We start from the raw sequence: 21,382 nt of genomic DNA, 5'->3' as shown, positions 1-21,382 counted from the left end.
ACCATGTACCATACAGATGAGTGTTTAGCATTGACCAACGTGGACTGATGTTTCAATCATCTCTGCTCTGCTTCCTGATATACACGCAACTGTTTCGACGCCTTACCACGGAACAGGCTGACATCCGTTCAGTCGCCTAAGAATTTCCATCTACCAAGCGCGAAGTACTTAGGCTACTTTGATCACGCCAAAATGATATTCGAAACCAGCTGCCATGCTAACTTGGGGGTAGAAATGCTCTACAAGCTTCTGTCCTTTCTTACGTCCTGGAAACCGGTTGCCTGCCAGGCGCGACAAGCTGTACGATCTACTGCTCGGGCGGTGCGCGCGACTTATCACCTTATGCCGGAAGCAAGCACGCAGTCACTACGAAACAAAAAGTGCCTTCAAAGGTCGCGGACGCTGCCTAGTTTCAGGATTCCAACCTTCCTTGCCATATAATATTGCCTGACACAACCTATAAAGCACACACACGAGGCTGTATACACCACCATACATATCTAGCCGGTCAAACCAAGATAAAACCCTCCGTAACCTACTGTCGCACGGTATCATCTCCAGCAGCCCCCGATTGCAGCCCGGCGACCATGGCGGTAAGCCGGTCAATCTTGCTCGAAAGCTCCGCGATGCGGACTTCGACGTCCGTGGGTGTGTCGGTCGTATCGTCTTCCGCTTGCCGCTGCCTCGTTTTGGATACGCGCGACGGCTGGTGGATGCTCGTAGGGACCGGCGAATGAAGGCGAGGACGCCCTATCCGGTCAGTCATCAAAGGGGGCGCGGGCGACCGCTTGATGGAGCTCTGCCGTGGCCCACGGAACGAGCCGAAGCCATCCTTCGGCGCCGTCTTGCCGGTGGTCCACTCGTAAAGCATGATGGCCCCCACGATCGGGGAATGGGTCGCCTTGAGAAGGACGATTCGGGCCTGTCGAAACTTGTCGGTTGAGGGCAGAAAGAGTCGAAGCGGCCGGAATATGCAAAAGGCAATCAAGTTGAACGGTGCTGTACCCAGGAGTTAACCATTTGATAGCCTCTGTAATGGGTGGATGTATCAAACTCACGGTAGAAGTGCGTTAGCCGATTACTGGTCGAGGCCTCAAGGACGTAAACACTATAGACGTAGAGGTACTCTTCCTTGGCGTGGGAGATGACCCTGGAGAAGCTATTGCTGAGCATACCAGTGAGGGAGCCCATCAGGAGGATCGAACTGAGTGTCACGAAAATGAACATCAGGGGAGGTCCTGCAGGAAAAATGAAATGGTAAGCCATCACGCGTTGAATCTTCAATGGAAAGGGTCGAGCCGTGAACGCACCAAAGATTGGGTCAATATCCTTCATGATGTCGAATCCGACGTAGCTCGAACCAAAGAAGATCTTGGTCACGATCATCGCCATATGCTTGAAGGTGTACAGTTCCCGTCCGACGAGGGAGAAATGTTGTGAGGAATCGCAGTAGATGATGGCGACGAGCACCATGAACTTCAAGAAGTCCATTCCCATCGCCTTAAGACAAGGAATGAGCGTGCCCCAATACGGGCTCAGGCTCAGGATAGAGCAGATCCTGGGCACCATGAAGAGGGCCTCCAAGGACAGAACATCGAATGCAATGGCGATCAGTACCGGATCGTCGTTGTAGAGGCCCACGAATCCTGCGAAATGAGTTTAGTGGATGACCATGGGCATTCAGGATTAACAAAGGATATCTTACTCAATACCGCAAAGCAAATCCCGATAGCTATCATAATCATATCAAACATGTTCCATACGTCCGCGGCATAGAATATCGATCCCGCATCTAGATACTCGCTAACCTCGTCGTAGAAGAAGGCCGCGAACCATATGTAGAGCATGACTTCCATGTGTGTCACCTTGTGGAGACTTTGGTCAATGCAGACGGCGTAAAAGATGCACATAAAGGCGGCAAAAAACATGACCTCGAAGGCTTTTAGGTACTTGGGAACACGGAGACGGCAGAACGGGTCGGCCGTGTGGGGGTTGTAGAACCTCGGCTTCTTGATCGAGTGCACCGAGAGGCGGTCCCAGAAGATGATGTCGCCGTCCCAGATGCCGGTGATGATTTTCTGCACCACGTGCTGGCTGAGGAACCTCTTGGCGTCCGCCACGGCGGCAATCTCTAGAGCGTTCAAGTGGACGAAGGAGTCGGTCGGGTCGTCACCGTCCGAATCGTCCTCGCTGTCAGAACCGCCGGTGAAGCTCATGGTGAGTTTGGAGATGGACTGGAGCAGTTGACTCCGCTTGTGGGAGCCCATTTTCCCAGAACTTGAATCCTGATGCTCGGAGTGGCGGCGCGACCGCGGCAATTGGTGGCCGCTGCTGTCCCCGAGAAGGGCCGTCCTCTCATTGCTCTCGCCCTGGTCGGCACAATCCCCTTGATGGGGGGAGCTGCAGCTCTCACTAAGATCGGGTATCTCGTACAGACAGTACTCGACGGCTTCGCGCTCCGATAAGCGCATCAAGAAGCGCCATGCCACGATCTCGCAAGCGTTCGCACGAGCTTCACCCAGTCCCCTTCCGTCATTCTGCGTGCCATAGTGCCAACGTAAGGCTCTTGAGACGGAGACGTGGTTAGCGATATATGCAGCTTCAGCATCCACCAAGGTCATGAGGGGTGAATGCTTGGCAGCGTTGGCCCCACGTATAGATATATCGATGATAAGGTCATCGTCACAAAACAGAACAGGCGACCGGCTCAACTTACAAGAGGGCATTCACAATGGAAGGATTTGTCACGTTTGTACTCAAGTGATCGACCAGGGTACGAGACAGTCACCATTGGACGTAGTCCGAAGCTGCTCGAAAGTGCTGGGGACGTGAGATAACGTCGGCAATGTAACTGGGCAGGCACACTTGGTCAGTTGCAAACACACATCAGTATGCGGCAGAATGAACCGTACAGCGACAGTTTCTTGACTACTTCCCGGAATTGGTCCTCGTAGGCAATGTCGGGCAGATCGGAGTCGTATTGGCCATTGTCCCAATGAGGTGAAGGTGCCCGATCACCTTGGGACATGGGCCGCATCTTGACACGGATGGGCATCTTGATATCGGATCAGTGCGAGTTTTCCGAGTTTGAAGGAGCACCAGGGACAACTGGAAAGATCCGAATCTTTTAACAAGACCAAAGCCCTGTTGGTAGATGTTGTTGATGTTGCTTCCCCCATCAGGGGTCTTTGAGTTTTTGAAGATATCCAAGGCGTTTGAAGCGGACCACAGGGCCCGTGCATTAAGCCGTTATCTGGGCTAGACAGATACAGGTAAAGCTTGTTTGGCCTATCTTTTTCATGCCATCCCAAGCCAATCCCAACCCACTGACTCGGGTTTTGGGCTGTGCGACGGCGTGGGGACCCCGCTATCTCTCGTCACACTCTGCGATCGTCGTTTTGAATCACGCCAGATGACCAAACTTCAATCGACCACACAATGTCACTTGTTGCTACGGTGGAGGATGCCTATCTATGCCTGCGTAAACCAGTATGCTAAGGAAGGGGGTCATGCATCTTTACGCAAGGCATCCCACCTTCTTCTTGGATTGTCCTGTTAAAATTACTGTGGCTTGACCAGGCGCATTTCCTGCAGCCGCTTATGCAGGGCTTGTACTACCCGATCATGCAGGGTTGGCCTGATGTTGGGGGTTGGGAGCTGACATCCGACGGCATGCTGACAGGGGCCATTTGCTCGTGATTCGGAATATCCAAGGCCCCAATTACATCTTGCATCATTTATTTCAATCAAATGATTGATTACCCTAGCTATCTAATTGAGAATCTCTCATTCATCATCTACTGCTCGTACACGGATATGCCCCGAGCACATCGATGTCTCATATCTCCTATCGTGCATTTTGTTCGTTCGGGAATAGAAATGCGGGGGCAAAGAATGGAAAGCTGACTGACATAAGAAACGTCTTCGCTTGAAGGGTGTATCATAAAACAAATAAAACGCCTTGAAATATAACGGCAACAACAACGCCGCGACGATTCCGTACCCTAACGAGCTTTCTTGCCATTCATCAAGATCTCGCTTCCTTCCTCCCAACCACGGCGCCCAGCGATCTCCAGAATGGTCATGTCGCTATCATCTTTGGCATTCAGATCAACGCCGCATTTGTCGACAAGAAGTTGAAGTATATGCGCGTCACCGTTCTCCACTGTCTGGATAAAGGCGGAATGACCACGATAGATCTTGTTCGGGTCGGCTCCGCTGGCCAGGAGCATCTCGATGATCTCGGTATCGCCGTCTTCGTAACGTCGTAGCGCTTTCACGATCGGAAGATGCTCGCCAGGTGCATTCACATCTGCATCGGCCTCCTCGAGAAGGAAGCGCACGATGTCCTTGCGTCGTTCACGGATGGCCGTGGTGAGCGGGGAGAAGACACCACCGTTGCGATCCTCTACGCTCACTCCTGCCTGCAGCAAGAGTTTGACACTCTCCAACTGGTTTGCTACCACTGCCAATTCCATCACACCTTTGAAGGCTCTGGGCTCGGCCAATGCAGGTAGGAGTCTCTTCAAGATTTGTGGTTGCTTGACGGCCATGCACACGGGCCAGTCCTGGCCTCTCACGTTGGCTATCCAAAGAATCAGTCATCAGTCTTTTAAGGGGTAAGGGGCCCGGAACTTACGGTCAGCACCACGGCTTAGTAGTAGGTCAACCAGCTCTGGTCGATTCTCTCGGATGGCCGTCGTCAGAGCCGTTGCTCCGGTCTTGGGCACTTTGTCGTTTGGAGAAACTCCAGCATTCAACAGCCAGTCCAGTGCCTCTGCGTTATTACTCTGAACGGCCGTCTCCAAGATTCCTCGCGGCGAGTGAAGGTCGGCGCCCGCTTTCACCAGAGGAGCCAGGTACTGGGGGCGGTAGTGAGTAACACATTTGAATGCGGGATATTCTGAAGCTGGGACATTAGGGTCGGCGCCATTTTCCAGCAAAAGGTGGAAGATGTCGGCACGATTGTCTCGGATGGAAGTGCACAATGGCGTGTAGACGCCATCCTTCTTTGCGTTAGGGTCAACACCGGCTTTGAGCAGACATCGTACTGATTCGATGTTATTAATCGAAGCCGCCAGCTCCACTGTAGACGATGTGTTAGCCATCACGAGACATCTAAGATGAGTACGCCCACAATAGGGGAGTCAGGAACCTTGATGTGATGGGGGAATACGTACTGACTCCAGGGGCCTTCTTAGGGTCGGCACCCCTCGCAAGCAGCAGCCTCAGGCAAGGTGTATGATGTATCGCGGGCCACAGCATGTGCTTTGGTCCAGGTAGGTTGGGGTTGGCTCCTGCATCCAACAGCTCCGCCACAATATCGGCCCGGCTTGTTGTGATTGCCTCAAAAGAGGTGTCTTCCCTTCCCTGTTCTTGGCGTTCGCTACATCTCCATGTTAGTACGCCGCGGAGTTTGACGATGGGAAGGAGGATGAGGTAGGAATTGGTGAAACTTACCATCTGCTTCATAAGCTAACATGAGCTTAATGAATCTGATTGGCCGTACTTTGGTAATCGTCTTGATCAAAATGGTGTCGCCATCACTCATAACGTGTTTGGAGTCTCCTCCATAAGTCAGCAGCAGCTTCGTGAAGCTAAACTTATCCTCGACGACAGACAGTCCAAGAGGCGTCTCAAGGCCCACACCAGCGGCGAGGTTGGCCTGCCATGAAAAGTTAGTCGCGAGTCCCGAAGGTCGAAGGAATATATTGTGTGCTTACGTCTGCGCCGTACTTTAGTAGCAAACACGCACCATCGATGAAGGACTCTTCCACAGCCGCAAACAAGGGAGTGGTGCCATCTCTATCGGCTGAGTTTGCTAAAGTCTAATTAGTATGAACACTTCAAACACCAAGGGGATACTTACGATCGGCTCCAAAGACCAATAAGAGACGCACCGATTCGAGGTCGTGCCGCAGAACAGCTTCTTTCAGAGCGTGGCTCCCGGGTCCAGTGTCAGGCGGGACACCGCGATCAAGAAGCTGCTCGACAAGCTTGCTGTTCCTGTCCTGGATGGCTGAAACCAGAGCCGACTTGAGGGCCGGGGTGCTTGAGCCGGTAGAATTCCTTGGGCTCCAACGAGGCATCTTGACGGGGTCTGCTGTGACCCGAGTAAATTTGATAGGGCCAGAGTCAGATGACTCGTAGTCGCCAATGGTCGTCTCAATATCAATAATACCACTCAAGCCAAAAGCATCCTGTCTGCCCCTTCTGTCGAAACTTTCAGCTTGTGAGAAAACGCGCTCTCTGTCTGACACCGACGAGCTTGTATGGTTGGAGACCGACTTGGAGACTGACGGTGCGCGATGAGAGAACGAGAGTTTACGTTGGTAACTGTTATCATCTCGGATCACATCAAAGGGTGAAATATTTGGCGAGGAACCTCTGCCGATTTCGAGGACCGGAGGAAGAGGAAAGACTGACGACATCGGCGACAGCTCCTCTACTTGGGTAAGGTGCGGCTCAAGCGTCTTGAGTTGGTAATTCCGGTCACTGATCGGCCCCTCTGCAGTCGTTCGAGGGCGGCGGCGAGGCCTGTGTAGCCCATTCCGAAAGAGTCATCGATCTGGGAGTCACCTAGAGACCATTGAAAGACCAGGGAACTCATCCTCAAGGACTCTCTCGCCCTTCCAATGCTTTCTCTCATCTTACCGACATCGTTGTCCGCAAACATGTTGCGCCAACCCCGCTGGATCTTGCCCATGGTTCCGCGTTTCTCGTACTCGAGGAAGCGGCCAACCCATTGGTCGAGGTGCTGGAAATCCGTATAGGTCGACTTGAACTTCTTGTCCATCTCTTGGATCATCTCGGCCGGAAACTGTTGGTTCGTCCGTGTGCATTCCGTGAGCCCACCTTCCAGTGCCCACATGATCCGGCAGAGGTCCAAGAACTCGTTGGCCAACTCCACGAAACCGTAAGGATGAGCCTTGACTGTGCTGAGAAAGTCGAGCATGTGAATGGCGATCTTATTGCCCAAGACTGTGGCCTTGCGATAGATAGGATCAGCTTCTAGGTCGTCCAATATCGTCATCGTTGGATATTCGGGTCTCACCTTGTGACAATGGCTGAGTACAGCCTCACTTTTGATCGAAGCCATGGCTACAACGTCGAAGTGTGCCTTCACGCACTGGACAAAGTACTTCGATGGACGTGTTCTAGCCTCGGGTGGAAGATTTGGGGCAGTAGGTATTGTTGTTGTAATCTGTCTTCGGTAACGGGAAGGAGCCGTCACTGGAAACTTCTGTAGGATATGTTGGCACCTCCTGGGTAGGAAGGATGCTGGATTTATCAGGTCAGGTAAGTTGGTTATGCCAGGAGGGGTCTGGGTTATCCCACGTATGACTCCGCAGCAATCAGGATGGATGAAATAAGTAAATTAGGTAGGTACTAGGCAAACACTACATATATACCTACTTACATACGTACCTGGTATTAGCTGTTTCTATTGATAAATCCTTCAACGCGGCCGCTACTTGTGGGGGGGGGGGGGGGTTCTGGAGCCCATTTAGGCGAGGTTGCTGATCTTCACTTCACATTCCCATCACGACAGCTGGATGGACTACGGCCCTTGCGCCGAGAAACTAAGGCCGTGTTGGGGACCATTTGCCGGACCTAACGAAGACTAATGATCGAGATAGCGGTCCAGACCAACGACGCAAGCTGGGCTAAGGTGGTTTCTTCCTGGGTTGGGCGTTTGAGCTTTGAGCTTTGACTTTGCACCCCTCTCCAAATCAAGTATTCGGCGCCGCTATTTCGTGACAGCTGCCTATCGGAGTCCCTATCCACGTGAGAACTATAGGTTGCCGTGACGCCTTTGGTTATAGCTCACAGGAGCTGGGCAGCGTGGCTGATCGTCATTGTGCATGCTGGTCATGCTATTCGCTACACTGTTGTTTGTTAGCATTCATCAATGTCAATCAATGCGACTTAGCCAAGGAGACTCTATGTAAGGGTCTGATGCATCTCCTACTCAAGCACATCAATATTGCTGCTAGCGTCATGACATTGATGGAATCATGGAAGGAATACATATGACATTGCATCTGGTCTCAGGAAAGCGTACCTGCCTACTTACCACTACTTACTTACGAAACGTGTGCAAGATTTTACTTAGATTCGGCTCCGGCTTTCCACGTCGCCGTTTCACCTGCCGAAATGGTCCAGTGAGACCCAAGGTATTGGGTCTTGTCAAAACTAGATTCGACGGCGTCTGATAGCTTGCTTCGCGGGTTGCTCTCCGGATCCATCAGGTTGACAGCTCATAGGTGGGATGGGATGGAGCAGCGCCCGAGAGTATGCCATGCAGTATTTTATATGTAATATACTCCATCCATTCGTGCCCCTAGTTAGGTACGTGGAGTGACATGTGCTCCGAGCCGTTCATGTTGGATGTATATAGATGCCCACCTGCAGAACATGGCCGTTTCTTCAAGTTAGGGAGACTCAGTAGCTGGGTGCCAGGTCACTCCCCTTACTTTCTTGCTAACCCGACCCAGAGAGTTCCTGTAAGCTTTCAGGGCAAGCAAGCTACAGACCCGGTGCCTATTCTCAACTTTAAGAGTTTAACTTGCTGCGGCTGCTTACTTAAAAGTGTCCTATTGGTGATTGTTCAGGCCTAGCCTGCCTCCAGGCAGACACTATCAAATACCAGCAGAACAGATCTCTCTATCAAGATCGAATCTATCGTGTGCGATATGACTAGACCATGTTTGCTTCGATCTTGTTTGCTTAAATGAGAGATCTTGGTAGGCTAGACAATTCAACACAACACGTAGCCGATGTTGGTCAGGGGGTCTGGATTCCGTGGCTTCAGGCCTGCCATCCCTCGGAAGAGGACTCAGAAAAGAAAAATTCACCAACCGGCTACATATCCTTGTTTGTGCCAACCTTTACGGGTTCAGCTGCGCGAAGCAGCAAAGCAGCAAATGTCACCCTGAACAGCGGGTAGGATAGGCGGAGAGTGCGGAGCGCGTTTCGTTTCTCATATCCGGCCTGCCTTTCTCTGCTAGCCAAACCTTATTTCAGACTATTTTCCTCGCAGTCCTTCGTCAAAATATAGTGGATGCCTTTCGCTCAGGCCTCGGTCGCTCGCTTGTGTACCTAGGTATGTAAGTGACTACCAAGCACGACCCAAGAGAGCCGACAAGAAGGGCCTTCCTGATCTGCCCCATATGAAAATTTAGATCACGTTCTTCGGCGAGAGCGACTTCTCAGCTTTGGTCAAGGCCCGAAGGAGAAGGTCGAGACTCAGACGAGAGAGCATCTGCTACTAATAAGATTGGCGCATGTAGAGCAGATGGATGTCTTGAATCAGAGTCGCGGTGGCCGTGCTGGGCTGATTACTGCCCGGCTTTGGGCTTATTAGGTGGCGCCATGATTGTGGCTGAACAGCTTCTTCCAGACCATACTTCACCACAAGCTGCTTGCTTGAGGCCAGCAAGGGAGGCAAACTTCAAGCAAACACGCCCCATCTATCACTTTGGCAATGTATGCGACGGCCTTGGATACACGATTTGAATCGTGCCCAGGCTGATGGCAGTAGTGTTAGTGTTAGTGCTGGCCCTGCTTGCCTACTAGCTACGACATCCCAACATTGCTCAACATTCGTCGTAAAACTCGAATACTTTCTCAATCGAATCACGGGACTCACGATGAAAATGGCATTTTAGCTCAAGAAGGATTCCAGGAACTTACCGCTATCTCTCTACCTCACCTCTGGGATAAGTAGCACGTGGATTCGGAGAGGGCCCGGACCGCCGTGCAAATCTGTGGAGCGCCAAATGATCGTCGCACCCGAAAGCCAATTGGCAACTCTGTCCAGGATCGCATTCCCATGAAAATGACTCGATGGGGAAATACAACTTTAATGTTACGACATCGGGCGCATACTATGTATACACACACATCTTATCATCATTCGCCATTCCTTTGGATACTCCTAGAGATGAAGATCTTGGGAGCATGAGGGGAGGAATAGGCCCGCCAAGCATGAGTATGTATGCTCGGTACGGTACCGCAATGGAGTCACGACAAGGGTTACGAGAAAGCTCCCTCCTCGACTCCACGAGTTTGCTTCCCAATTCCCAATACTTCGCTTAGCACAATGCCGCCAATTTGACAGGAATTCTGGAACCAATTTGATACTGGTTTTTCCACCTTACCTGGCCAACTGGCGTACAGTTGGCTGGCCTCAGTATGTACATTGGCGATGAAGCTATGTCGCCCCCACGATTCATGTTGGGGACGTCGAAGTGCATACATACTTTTCTCAGCTCACCTGTTGCTTTCGGCCTTGGACACCGCTCAAAGCTTGCCCTGCACTGCTGCGATTTTAATGCTACTGCAGGGACACACAACTTCGATCGTGTTTTTCGGCATCTTTACCACTATCTAGAATGCAATCCTTCGAAGGTCTTGGGAAAGCAAGAGAAAAGTCTCGTCTGGAATCCGACATAGCCAATAGCGCCAACGGCCTTGTGCACAGCCCGCAGTCACCAATTAATGTCACCAGCAGGCTGAGATGAAAATAGAAACAGCCGAGCTAGAGATTGGTGGAGGCTATGTCTGATTCGTCGTATCCCCCTCGCGCACCCCGCCTTCCTTATTCCCAGCCAGCAGGGGAGCGATGCAGGTGAGCCAACTTTACACCTATCGGCCCTTGGGTGCTTGGTGGCCAGTGGCCAGGTCAGCGTTACTTGGCGTGGTGCCCGGGTGGTGGGTGTCTCTAGCGGGCGGGATGGGTGGGTGTTCCAACTCTCCCCAATACGATGCTGCGTGCGCTAACGTCAACCTTTGAAAATGTTTTAGTGACACGGGTGGCGAAGCCAACAAACCCGTCCGTTCACTGCCGCAACTGACTTACTGTGTATTGGCTCGTCTAAATCCAGAATCTCCACCATGCGGTTACCTCACCTACTATTTCCATGCCGCAAGGATTGGATAATGGATCAGATCTGACGATACCGGGACCAAGGCAGCCCTCTTTTGAGCTCAGACCCTTGTAGGAAACAACACAGGAACAGCACACCGGACCCAGCTGCCTTCGCCAAGGTGTTATTTATGACGAACATGAAGGATGAGGGCATGTAGTCAGCACAGCAACATGAAGGTTGCTCTTGATTCGGACGCCAGAAAAACCAAATCTGCTGCAGGTAACAGCCTGCTCCCATACCGCAACTACACAGCCTGGGCCCTTTTTGCCGTCTGATCCTTGGTTACCTTTTGCGTATATGCAAGTTGATCCAAACGTTACGGATCACTTGGCGGTGTTTGCCTCTTTTGTAGTCAGTGCCGAGGCCTTGTGTGTCCTCATAGTTAAAGTGCCACTCATCCCCGTCGTTCGACTTCGTCTTGTTGCCTCTTTACTCTTTTGATGCGACTTTCATCCTACGAAATCCGAACCCTCGTAGCTTCAGACCCGGAATCTCTCCCATCCGATGTCCTCGGGCGTATAGCGAGCCATGGCTCTCCCGACAACTCCAATATCCCGCGACATGTTCCTCCGCCTGCCGCCCGCCGCGGCCGTATTCTTGCTCTCGACCGTGCTGGGGGAATTGGCGGACGGGCACGCCCTACTCCCACGACAGACCAAGACGATCGAGCCCCATGAACTGAACGTGGTTATGTGGCCGCCGCTGCCCACGGCGGCCCCGCTGATGTCGCCCTTGGAGCTGCTCCGACGACAGGCCGACAACACGATCTGCGGGTATCTGGGCGGCGACTCCGGGCTGCCGGCGACGTGCTCGGCCGGGTCGCACTGCGTGCTGGACGAGGCGAACAAGGTGATGGGGTGCTGTCCGAACAGCGGCAGCTGCACGACCGGCGTCTTCACCGGCTGCGTGGACCAGAACAGCGGGCCCCAGACGGAGTTGAACCCCTACGTTTACACCTGCACGGGGTCGAATGTGTGCTATAAGAACTCGTTTCCTAGCGGCTTCTTCCAGTACGGCTGCGGGACGGCTTCCGACCTGGCGACGTCCGTGCAAACGGGAGCCAGCGGCAAGCCCACTCTGCCCCTGGTGCAGACTTCGATTGCGCTCACGAAGCCGGCGAGCTCGTTTTCACAATCCACTTCCCGGACGTCGTCGTCGCAATCCGCCTCATCATCATCATCATCTTCGTCTACTAGTGCAGCGTCAACTTCAAGCTCTTCGCAAGCCTCCTCGAGCTCGGCAACATCAACAACTTCAGGGAGCTCGTCGGGCACGCCGACCTCTTCCCACACCCCAGCCGACACGGCCAACTCCTCGCCAGCTGCCCCTCCGACATCAGCGCAGCAAGGCCCAGGGTACAACCGCACCGGCGCCATTGTGGGGGAACCATCGGGGGTCTGGCCTTCTTAGCGGCGCTGTTGGCGCTACTGTTCTGCTGTATGCGACGGCGGCGAAATAGGCGGCTTGGTCCAGGTCCGGCTCCTGTCGCGGCACCCACGAGCGAGTACGCGAAGTAAGTCAAAGGAAGTCCTAGCGAATCTGCGACGAGCAGTTTTTTGTTTCTCTGTGTTTCAAGACGGGTTCGGCGTCTGTTTCGCAATTCGAGCCAGCCACCTAGTTAGCGGCTTGGAATCCAATCCCATTGTCAATCACAGTCAATATGCTAACCTTTTGATTCCCAAACCAGTCCCGTGCGAAACCATGGCGCCGCATTCGCGCCTCTGCCTACATGGCAAGAGGAAGAAGAGCCGCAGCCTACGCCGCCAACCCACCATACCCACCCATACTACCAGTACGAGCACCCAGCCACTAGGCATGTCGCAGGTGGCGATGGCGGCGGTTATGGAGCGCCTGCTCCCGTCTCGGCTGTCTCGGGCCCGTCGCCGAATACACCCAACGGTGGAGGAGGAGGAGGATGGCCTCTAGCCTACAGCGCGGCGCACGCAGCGGGCGCCGGACAGGGCCGCGCGCCCCGGACGCCCATCGCGAACGAGTACCTAAACAACAATTACAACAGCAATTATAACAACAACGGCAGCGGTGCCGGCGCTGTCGTCACGCCCCTGACGCCCTACCACTCCAACAACCCCCACTCTTTCAGCAGCGACTGGTCCCACCCGGGCGCACAATTACGACATGTACCACCACGGCAACAATAACAGCAACGGGCTGCTGCGGAAGGTCGACGACTTGTCCCGCGACGCCCCGGCGACGATGCGCCACGTGCAGGACGACGAAGACACGGAGCCGCTCACGGCGAGCTCGTCGATGCATAACTATCCCATGAACGACGGGAGCACAACGGGAGGTGGTGGCGGCAACAACGCGAACATGCTGCAGCCGTACCAGCAGCGCCCGCCCGCGCCCGGGTCTTCGGGCTCTATGACCTCCACGAGCTCCTATACTCCGTCGCGGAGGGGCGACCGACCGCTTTGGCAGCAGACGAGGCGGCAGAGCCGGAATTTGATGTGGTTGTAATGACTGGGGAGACCACACAAAGAAAGAAAGAAACAAACTAAAAACCCGTCCTTTTATCTCGCATTCGAAAGTATATATGTTTACGCCTATTGTACTATGCATCTAGGGTGGACTTTCACTCGCAGGAGTTACGGCAATCACGGAATGCGTTAAGGGGATTTTATGACTTTTACTTAATGGCCTTGATGCATTTCCCCCGGGCGATGGATGAGCAGTTACGTGTGCTACTTGCTTATTAGACTTTGCATGCTGTTAGGGGTGTTGGATGAGATATTTAGGGTATATTGGCAGCATTACATACTTTATATATATGCACCACCAATCCTTGTATATAGTTTTTCAGACGAGAATAGCTTCAAATCCAACCAAATACCTAACACATGAGTGTTTCAAGCGACTTAATACACCCTCACAGAATCACGATGTCTAAGCATATGCGAAATGGTGAGATAAAGCCAATGAGGTGCAAACGATCTGTACAGGGCCGTATGTATTTCCCGTCTTCTCCAACGCCGTCGCTAAGTTCTTATGTCTAATCTAACTGCTTTCTTCTCTCATCCCTCATACCATCTCATCTCTATAAATATGCCTAGACAGATCAAATATGCATCTTTCCGCCCTGGGGAGGCATCGGGCCAATGCTATCGAGTTTCTTTCCCCATGGACCGACGAAACCAGAATTCTCCGCCGGTTCGGCTCAGCCCAGCCCTTCATTCAATCCCCTTCAACCTAGGTATTCAGAAGTCGTACCGCAAGTAGAACATGAGGTTGTCCAGCTTGGGGATGTACGAGCACGTCGACATGAAGACGCGGTGCGGCCAGACGAAGCGGCGCGCCTCGGCCAGCTCGGCCGGCCGCACGCAGTCGCGCAGGCGGAGCCGCGGGTGCAGCCGCTCGAGCTCGCGCGGGTCGTCGAAGCCCCAGGCGAAGGTCGAGCCCGTCGCGCGCGTGATGCTTAGCAGCCCCCCAAGAACTTCATGGCCGAGCCGACGCCGTCGCAGATTAGCTGGTGCTCGTGTTGCTGTTGTTTTTCGTGGACGTGATGGAGGAAGAAGACGAAGAAGAAGAGGAAAAGTGCTCGGCCAGCCGCCGCACCAGCCGCTTGCCCGTCGCCTCGTCAAAGTACGGCGTCAGGCCCTCCATGAGGACCAGCGTCGGCCGGTCCGTCGGAATCTGGCGCAGCCACTCGTCTTGGTCACGTCGGCCGCGATGAGCTTGTAGTCGCCGTGCTCCGGGGGCGGCACGAGGCGGCGCCGCAGCTTGACCACGTCGGGCAGGTCGTAGTCGAGCCAGCGCACATTGCGTTTACGGCCTTTCCCTTCATCCCCGCTGAAGGAGAAGATGACGACGACGAAGCCCAGTCTAGACGGTGACAGCGCGTGTCGAGGCCGCAGGCCAGGTGGACGACGGTGGCCTCGGGGTGCTTGTCCAGAAAGGCGTTGGCCCATTCGTCGAACTGGCGCGCCCGCACGAGGCACATGTCGCGCGAGCCCATGCCGAACGGGCTCTCGGCGCGGAACTTGGACAGGTCCGTGTCGAGGCGCTGCAGGATGTCGGCGGCGTGCGGGTCGCCCAGTATGGGCTCTGACCGCGCGGCGTCCTCGGCCCGCGCCATGAGGGGCACGAGCAGAGTCTCTTGCGGGCCGGTCAGCGAGACTTTAATCTTCGTGGTCGACCCGGGCGGCGTCACCGTGGCGGTTGTCGCCGTGGTAGTGGTGGTCGTAGAAGACATTCTCCTAGATGAAGAAGTGGTGGGGGTTGTGGATGATGGAGATAGAGGGGACGGTATTGATGAGGGGCGACGAGAAGATACGGCACTGCTAGACCTTCTCGCAGAAGAGGGCATAATCCTTCTTACTACCCTCATACTCTGATAATGAACGACCAAATATTAAAGTTGAGATTGGGGGCTATGTATGATCGGGATGCTACTCTACCCATACTTAAACGCTTGGAATTGAGGGTGGGTATAAGTGGCGAATTGTCTGTTGAGGATGATCAAGTGTGGTGGAGCTGAAACTGCAGGTCATTTCCCCCTACGGAGCCAAGATTCTGGGCCTGCATGGTTCTCCAGAAGCCCCGCAGACCCGGCCACTAAGTCTGGCTTCTGGGGTGTGACGAGTAAGAATTATTCCGATCTGGATTGGAGACTTTTTAGGCTTACACAGAAGCTTACATACATACTTCTGTTGATGGCAAAAGTCCGTGACGGGCTGACTTCCGGGTAGACTCCCAGGACTTCTTGCTTGCTTTTCCATCTGTGAGGCTTGCAGCGCATCCCCCATCCGTAACCCTCTCACCTCTCTTGCCCCCATGGCCTTATCTCCGATCTATCGTCCTTCGCAATCCCCCATGCAAGCGAAGCGATAAGCACTCCGAAGCAAGCAGTGCAATCAAAAAAAGATGCAGGGCCTGCAAAAGTGTCGGCAACGCCAACGTGAATGCGCCTTGAGGCCGGCGCCGAGCGAGCGGTGCGGGTACGCCGTGCACATGCCGTGCGGTGTGTCGAAACCCCATCCGGATGGGGGACCTGTGCATAGCCCACACAGGCCCCAGCGCCCCACCACCGCGATATCAACTCGCCGATGCGCACCCGCTTCGCCCTTGCGCGGATCCCTCAGGTCGGCGCCAGCAGCTCCTGCACATAAAAGTTGCGTGTGAAGTGTGGCCGACGGAGAAGCCCACAAAGCCCACGTCCCAGAGGCCCTTGTCATATTGCGCTGACTCTGGGGGGTCATGATGTCCCGGCGACCGGTAGGAGAGGAAAATGAAAAGGCGTCACGATATCCGACTCGGTTGGAAGGAGGACGTAGGTGGCGAGGAAACGATGCCCTATGGGGAGTGGCTGCCCTGCCACGTACAGGTGTGGCGCGCCAGAGTTGGCGCTTTCTACCTAGCGACAGGTTCCACGGGCGCAACGTCCTGTACCTATGCGACGCTGCAGTATGCCGGTGGGATGACGGGGCAGAGGCAGAGGCATATCGTCCGCTGTCATGATCACAGTCCGAAGGAAGTCTTCGTATATATGCTTATGAAGGTAAGCAGTCCATTCCGTACGAAGTCGGACAGGCGACAGGGTTGTTTCTCCTGCCAAGGAATCGCCAATGGGAGGAGCTGTGGCTAGGGAGCTGGGGTGCGTAAAGTACCTACCCGTTCGTGCCCCTCCCCCTTGGATATTATTCTATGTACGTTGCCTCATTGACAGCTCTAACAGATCTTATATGGATCAAGACCTAGTAAATTACCGGGCCTATCAACAGACGGTGGTCAGGAGGAGGAAGAGGGAGTAGTCGGTATACTTGCCGGGGTGCGCGGCGACCGGAACCGCGGCGGCCGAGAGGGTGTTTCGACGCTAGATAGCGGGCACCTCCAGAGGCACGTCCCCCTGCCCTAACGAGGCTTGCGAGGCCAGTTCTCGTTTGTTATCTACAACTACGGACTATTTTCTGCCATTCGCCAATCCGATCACATCTCTCTGCCCCCTTTTCAACCGCCGAAAAAAATCGCCCGGTTTTCTTAAGATCATGAGCGCAACCAGCCCCAAATTGCGGGCACCTCCTCCCATAGCCCAGAAAGCAAACAAGTTGTCCCAATGGCTGTTTGACAACCAGGCTAGTATGTCCCTGCCCCCGCCGCCTGGGAGATGATAAGAAAACACTCTCCGCATCTCCCAAAGCGATCGCCGACAATGTCACTTACTTGATATACTAGGCCTCTCGCTCAGTATCGTCGTCCCACTTCTCTTCGCGCACTTCTATGTGCCCGCGGCGCGGCCCTTATACGTCCAAGTTCCTGACTCTGTCGTATTACAACCCGCGCACCGGCAAGTATGGCGGCGGGCCCAGCGACTTGTGCTTTGTGGCCTTTTACATCGTGGTCTGCACCGGGATCCGCGCCGCTCTGATGCAGCATGTCCTCGTGCCTCTGGGCTGGTCCTGGGGTGCGTCGACAAAGAAGGACGTCACGCGGTTTGCGGAGCAGGGTTGGGTACTGGCCTACTACAGCGCTGCCTGGCCGTTGGGAATGGTACTTAGCCCCCAGCCGGCCAACCTAACACGATTCCCCGTAGCTAATCAGATGTCCAGTACATATACTACCAGTCGCCGTACTTTCTCAATCTCGAGGGCCTGTGGGCGGGCTGGCCCCATAGGGAACTCGATGAGCTTATGAAGGGGTACTTCTTGGTGCAGTGGGCGTACTGGATGCAGCAGCTCATTGTAGTGAACCTCGAGGCCTCCCGGAAGGACTATTGGGAAATGGTAATCCATCATATCATTACCACCTCCTTGATCGCCGGATCCTACGCCTACCACCTAACCCGAGTCGGCCACTTGATATTGGTGCTGATGGACGCCGTGGAGCTGGTCTTCCCGGTAAGTTGTTCGTAGCCGCATCTGTGCATGCATAGGTGACCTATCGTTGCAATCACCCGCTGACAACCGAACTAGCTGGCCAAGTGTCTCAAATATCTCGGCTTCAAGACGGTTTGCGACGTCATCTTCGGCCTATTTATGTTCACGTGGGCTTGGACGCGCCACATATTCTACCTGATGGTATGCTGGAGCTTTTACCGCGACCTGCCGCGATTCATGACGGAGCCCTGTTACAAGGGCCCCGCAGACGACCTACAGGCCCCTTTCCGGCCCCCGAGCAGGGCTGGTCCCATCTGCTGGAGCCTTTCTACGACCCCGAGGGCACGGTCTGCCTCACCGACGGGATCCATACGGGCTTCTTGACCTTCCTGCTCGCGCTGGAACTCGTCATCTGCGTGTGGTCCTTCCTCATCCTCCGCGTCGCCGTGCGCGTGCTGAAGGGCAGCAGCGCCGAGGACGTCCGGAGCGATGACGACGAGGAGGCCGAGGTGGAAGAGCAGAAGCAGAAGCAGCAGCAGTACGTGCACGAGGGAGGTTTTGGGGCTTATCGAGCAGGAAGTCGGCGTCGAGTCGGTGGACCTGCTGGCTGCTCGCAGGCGCCCCAATGGGCGGCAGCAGAAGTCATCGGGCTTGCGGTTGGGCAGGTCTAGCGACCGGAAGGAGTCCCGAAAGGAAATCCTGAACCGCATTGGGTGTGACAAGCAAATCGAGTGAGAACGAATAGGGACTTGCGTGCTGTAGCTATACTGAGGAATTGCCAGCCTTCAGAGGTGAACAAGCCTTGAAGGGGGTTGCACCTATCGGGGGATGTTACCACACAACTTTAGCTACGCCTCTCAAGTTCTTCATTATACGCGGTTATGCATCTTCAGGCAACTAGCATTGCTGCCATGGGCAAGAAAGTGATACCAGGATTGTGGACTGCATTGCTAATGTCATAACCGTGCAACTCTCATGAGCCCAATACACCTTGGGGTTCTCGGGGTTCATCTGTCGGCTAATGATGATGGCGAGCGCATTGCTCTGCTCCCTTGTTCCTTGATAGCCATGCTCGTCCAACATCTTCATTATTCCCAGTATCCTTGTGTAAACAACTGAGCTACAAATGCGTGGCATCAGACCTGTCGACTTTTGGCGCAAGTATTACCCTTCTTGGAACAGTAGAAACAGGAGTAATCAACATTGGAATAAGGAGGAACAAGCACTGAAATAAGATGGTGCAAACAATAGAATGAGGAATGAACACTGTAATAAATGGAATAAACACTGCAACAAGGAGGAATAAACACTGGAACAGGAAGGAATAAACCGAGAAAGTCGCTTACTGGCTATGGTATCCAGAACACGGGGTCAAAATGTCCGTCTTTTTCGTTTTCCCTGTATAATGTATTTGTTCAGTTTTACGTTGTCTTGACGAATCACGCCTTGATTGGGTTCATACAGAGGAACGCTCATTCGCAATCAGAACCTCGAATTGTGCGTACATTGTCGTGGCTTGCTTGATTAGTAGGTCGCGCATGGTTGGGTCGCATTTTTTCGCAATCTGATCCGGATGCCATCGTAGCCGCTCCTTGCGCAGCCAGTCGCGACTGTATTTGCCAGATGCCCGGAGGACTTGCTCGAGGTCGTGCTCGCAAGCAGCGAGCCCGCCCTCCTTCGCCTTCTCAAACTTGCACGCCAGCTCCTCGCATGTGCAGACCTCGTCGGGCAACTGCGGGAACTGGGCGAGCGGCGGGGCCGAGGGCGACAGAGAACTGTCCACGTCGGTCTTCCATACGTAGTAGTGCTCGGCTAGTTTGGCTCGCCATATCTTCTGCTCGAGTTCTGCTTTGAGTTCGGCGACCTCGCGGAGTTCACGGCGTAGTTTCCTCCCCGCACGTTCTTTCAGACGTCTCTCGCGAACAGCTTCTGGTGCTGAAGTATCGAGGATTTTGCAGAGCTCTTCGTCATCTTCGGGTACGTTGCGGCCGTAGTCGTGATCTGAGTTTGAGAAGACGTAGTGATCTGGGTTAGACATACTGAATGAGACGGCCTTACATTGTTAGCTGGACTTGACTTGAAATTTCTGGTTTATATCACCACTTACTTGGACCTTCTTCTCATACAGCAACTCATCCATTCTGTGTGCATCCCATGAGCGCTTTAGCAAGTGGCTTGACTCTGGAATATGACAGCTCCATGACGAGCCAGACTCGGACACGACACAATATGCTTTATTTGTGTTCCATGCCACGATACTAGGCGGTCCTCCAACCTACCAGCTTTCGGCGTTAGTATTAATCTTTTTGGAATAAGCGAGATGTTTTAGGATGGGATTAAGGCAACTCCTCGAATAAAGGGTAAGTCCAACGCCCCCCACACTAAGACACTGGGATAACGAGGAACAACGACTGGGATCTCCTCGAATAAACGGTGAATCCACCTCCCCTCCTTCTGAGGCACTGGGATAACGAGGAATAACGACTGGAATAGGAAGGAATAGACATAGACCCCGAAAGTCGCTTACCCAGCCGCTCGGTGACAGCAGTGACTGTAAGGCGCGCTCAAGATCTTCGGGCAATCTTGACCACCTTATCGTCTTTGTGTCTAATGCCAGAAAACTGCCATCGGGTCCGAACCAAACTTGCGCATCAGCGTCTAGACAGTAATTGTTTTCCTTCGAGTCAAGAAGACACTCCATGAACAGTTCTGGGCAATCCTTACCCCAGGAGACTGCACTTGGTCAGCCCCGTAACGTACATTGGATCACAAGCAAGTACTCTTACATTGCACGATGCCGTCTGTTCTCTCATATGATATGAAGTAGCACTCCCGTGTTGGCCCAAATGCAGCCCAACGGAAAATCTTGATCGCGTTCTTGTTTACCAAGTCCTCGACTTCAAGGCTTGGAATATTGTTACTTTAGCCGGCAGACCTCGTTAGCAAGTATAAGTACATAGTAATTCGGTAGTGGGAAAGGCCATACCAAATCCAATAACTACCATTCCGGTAGATGTATGTACCATCGGTCCCTAGGGCGTAGAACTGGGTTGGCAGCGGCATGGCTTAGAATAAACGAGATGTCTCCGAAGGGAATAAAAGTAACTCCTCGAATAAACGGTGAAACCATCTACCCTGAGATACTGGGATAACGAGGGATAACAACTGGAATAAGTAGGAATAGATAGACAACTGGAATAAGCAGAAATAGATAGACTTCGAAAGTCACTTACCAAAAGGCAGAACGGAAATCGCAAGTCCACTAAGGTGACAAACGGCCTCTCGGGTTCGTACATGACTCGTTTGATAGGAAGCCACGCCCATGTTGCCAGTTGGGTGTTGATTAGTGTCAGGAACAAACGCATCGTCGCTGCTTAGTTTGGGGTTAGCGGAAATAGAAAGACCAAACTCGAGTCTTCACACGTGCCACATACATCACACTCAATTCATCTGTCGTCTCTGCATTGTTTTCCTTCGCCGGCGATATAACCTACCTAAGCTACTGCCTCTCGATTCTTAAGACCTATCTACACCCTTGTGATGATCCAATACTACACCAAGGCCGTCGCCATTGCGGCTCTATCCAGCTTCATGCTCACTTGAGCTACCCCTATCAAG

General features: G+C 53.5%; 8 protein-coding genes across 8 annotated transcripts; 4 read left to right on the top strand and 4 right to left on the bottom strand.

The window, feature by feature from the left end:
* Positions 1 to 535: 535 nt before the first annotated feature.
* On the bottom strand, positions 536 to 3,055 carry PG994_000621 (uncharacterized protein; the record flags this gene model as incomplete). Its single annotated transcript, XM_066852030.1, has 4 exons — positions 536 to 999; positions 1,059 to 1,646; positions 1,706 to 2,565; positions 2,913 to 3,055. 4 exons carry the CDS (start codon positions 3,053 to 3,055, stop codon positions 536 to 538), a joined length of 2,055 nt encoding a protein of 684 aa, XP_066722662.1.
* Positions 3,056 to 4,004: 949 nt separating this feature from the next.
* On the bottom strand, positions 4,005 to 7,231 carry PG994_000620 (ankyrin 3; the record flags this gene model as incomplete). The annotated part of the gene is made up of 7 exons (XM_066852029.1): positions 4,005 to 4,585; positions 4,640 to 5,086; positions 5,181 to 5,463; positions 5,510 to 5,665; positions 5,724 to 5,821; positions 5,870 to 6,213; positions 6,450 to 7,231. Coding segments are annotated over 7 exons (2,691 nt in total), but the record flags the coding sequence as incomplete, so codon positions are not given.
* Positions 7,232 to 11,495: 4,264 nt separating this feature from the next.
* Positions 11,496 to 13,412, top strand: PG994_000619 (uncharacterized protein; the record flags this gene model as incomplete). Its single annotated transcript, XM_066852028.1, is given in 4 exon segments — positions 11,496 to 12,121; positions 12,136 to 12,447; positions 12,622 to 12,974; positions 13,039 to 13,412. 4 exon segments carry the CDS (start codon positions 11,496 to 11,498, stop codon positions 13,410 to 13,412), a joined length of 1,665 nt encoding a protein of 554 aa, XP_066722660.1.
* A 737-nt stretch (positions 13,413 to 14,149) lies between these two features.
* Positions 14,150 to 15,144, bottom strand: PG994_000618 (uncharacterized protein; the record flags this gene model as incomplete). Its single annotated transcript, XM_066852027.1, has 4 exons — positions 14,150 to 14,366; positions 14,452 to 14,585; positions 14,612 to 14,730; positions 14,787 to 15,144. 4 exons carry the CDS (start codon positions 15,142 to 15,144, stop codon positions 14,150 to 14,152), a joined length of 828 nt encoding a protein of 275 aa, XP_066722659.1.
* A 671-nt stretch (positions 15,145 to 15,815) lies between these two features.
* PG994_000617 (uncharacterized protein) lies at positions 15,816 to 16,060 on the top strand (the record flags this gene model as incomplete). The annotated part of the gene is made up of 2 exons (XM_066852026.1): positions 15,816 to 15,912; positions 15,969 to 16,060. The coding sequence occupies 2 exons, from the start codon at positions 15,816 to 15,818 to the stop codon at positions 16,058 to 16,060; spliced, it is 189 nt and encodes a 62-aa protein (XP_066722658.1).
* A 179-nt stretch (positions 16,061 to 16,239) lies between these two features.
* Positions 16,240 to 16,806, top strand: PG994_000616 (uncharacterized protein; the record flags this gene model as incomplete). Its single annotated transcript, XM_066852025.1, has 2 exons — positions 16,240 to 16,449; positions 16,627 to 16,806. The coding sequence occupies 2 exons, from the start codon at positions 16,240 to 16,242 to the stop codon at positions 16,804 to 16,806; spliced, it is 390 nt and encodes a 129-aa protein (XP_066722657.1).
* A 130-nt stretch (positions 16,807 to 16,936) lies between these two features.
* PG994_000615 (uncharacterized protein) lies at positions 16,937 to 18,499 on the top strand (the record flags this gene model as incomplete). The annotated part of the gene is given in 6 exon segments (XM_066852024.1): positions 16,937 to 17,027; positions 17,137 to 17,438; positions 17,498 to 17,785; positions 17,861 to 17,965; positions 17,977 to 18,182; positions 18,304 to 18,499. 6 exon segments carry the CDS (start codon positions 16,937 to 16,939, stop codon positions 18,497 to 18,499), a joined length of 1,188 nt encoding a protein of 395 aa, XP_066722656.1.
* A 721-nt stretch (positions 18,500 to 19,220) lies between these two features.
* Positions 19,221 to 19,802, bottom strand: PG994_000614 (uncharacterized protein; the record flags this gene model as incomplete). The annotated part of the gene is made up of 1 exon (XM_066852023.1): positions 19,221 to 19,802. The coding sequence occupies one exon, from the start codon at positions 19,800 to 19,802 to the stop codon at positions 19,221 to 19,223; it is 582 nt and encodes a 193-aa protein (XP_066722655.1).
* Between the last annotated feature and the right edge of the window lie 1,580 nt (positions 19,803 to 21,382).

Source organism: Apiospora phragmitis (assembly GCF_038363925.1).
Source record: "Apiospora phragmitis strain CBS 135458 chromosome Unknown utg000001l:1.0-2902119.0:1.0-2906034.0, whole genome shotgun sequence".
Lineage (NCBI taxonomy): Eukaryota > Fungi > Ascomycota > Sordariomycetes > Amphisphaeriales > Apiosporaceae > Apiospora > Apiospora phragmitis.
The sequence above is the reverse complement of the archived record's forward strand: the minus strand, read 5'-3'. Positions and strand labels throughout refer to the sequence as shown.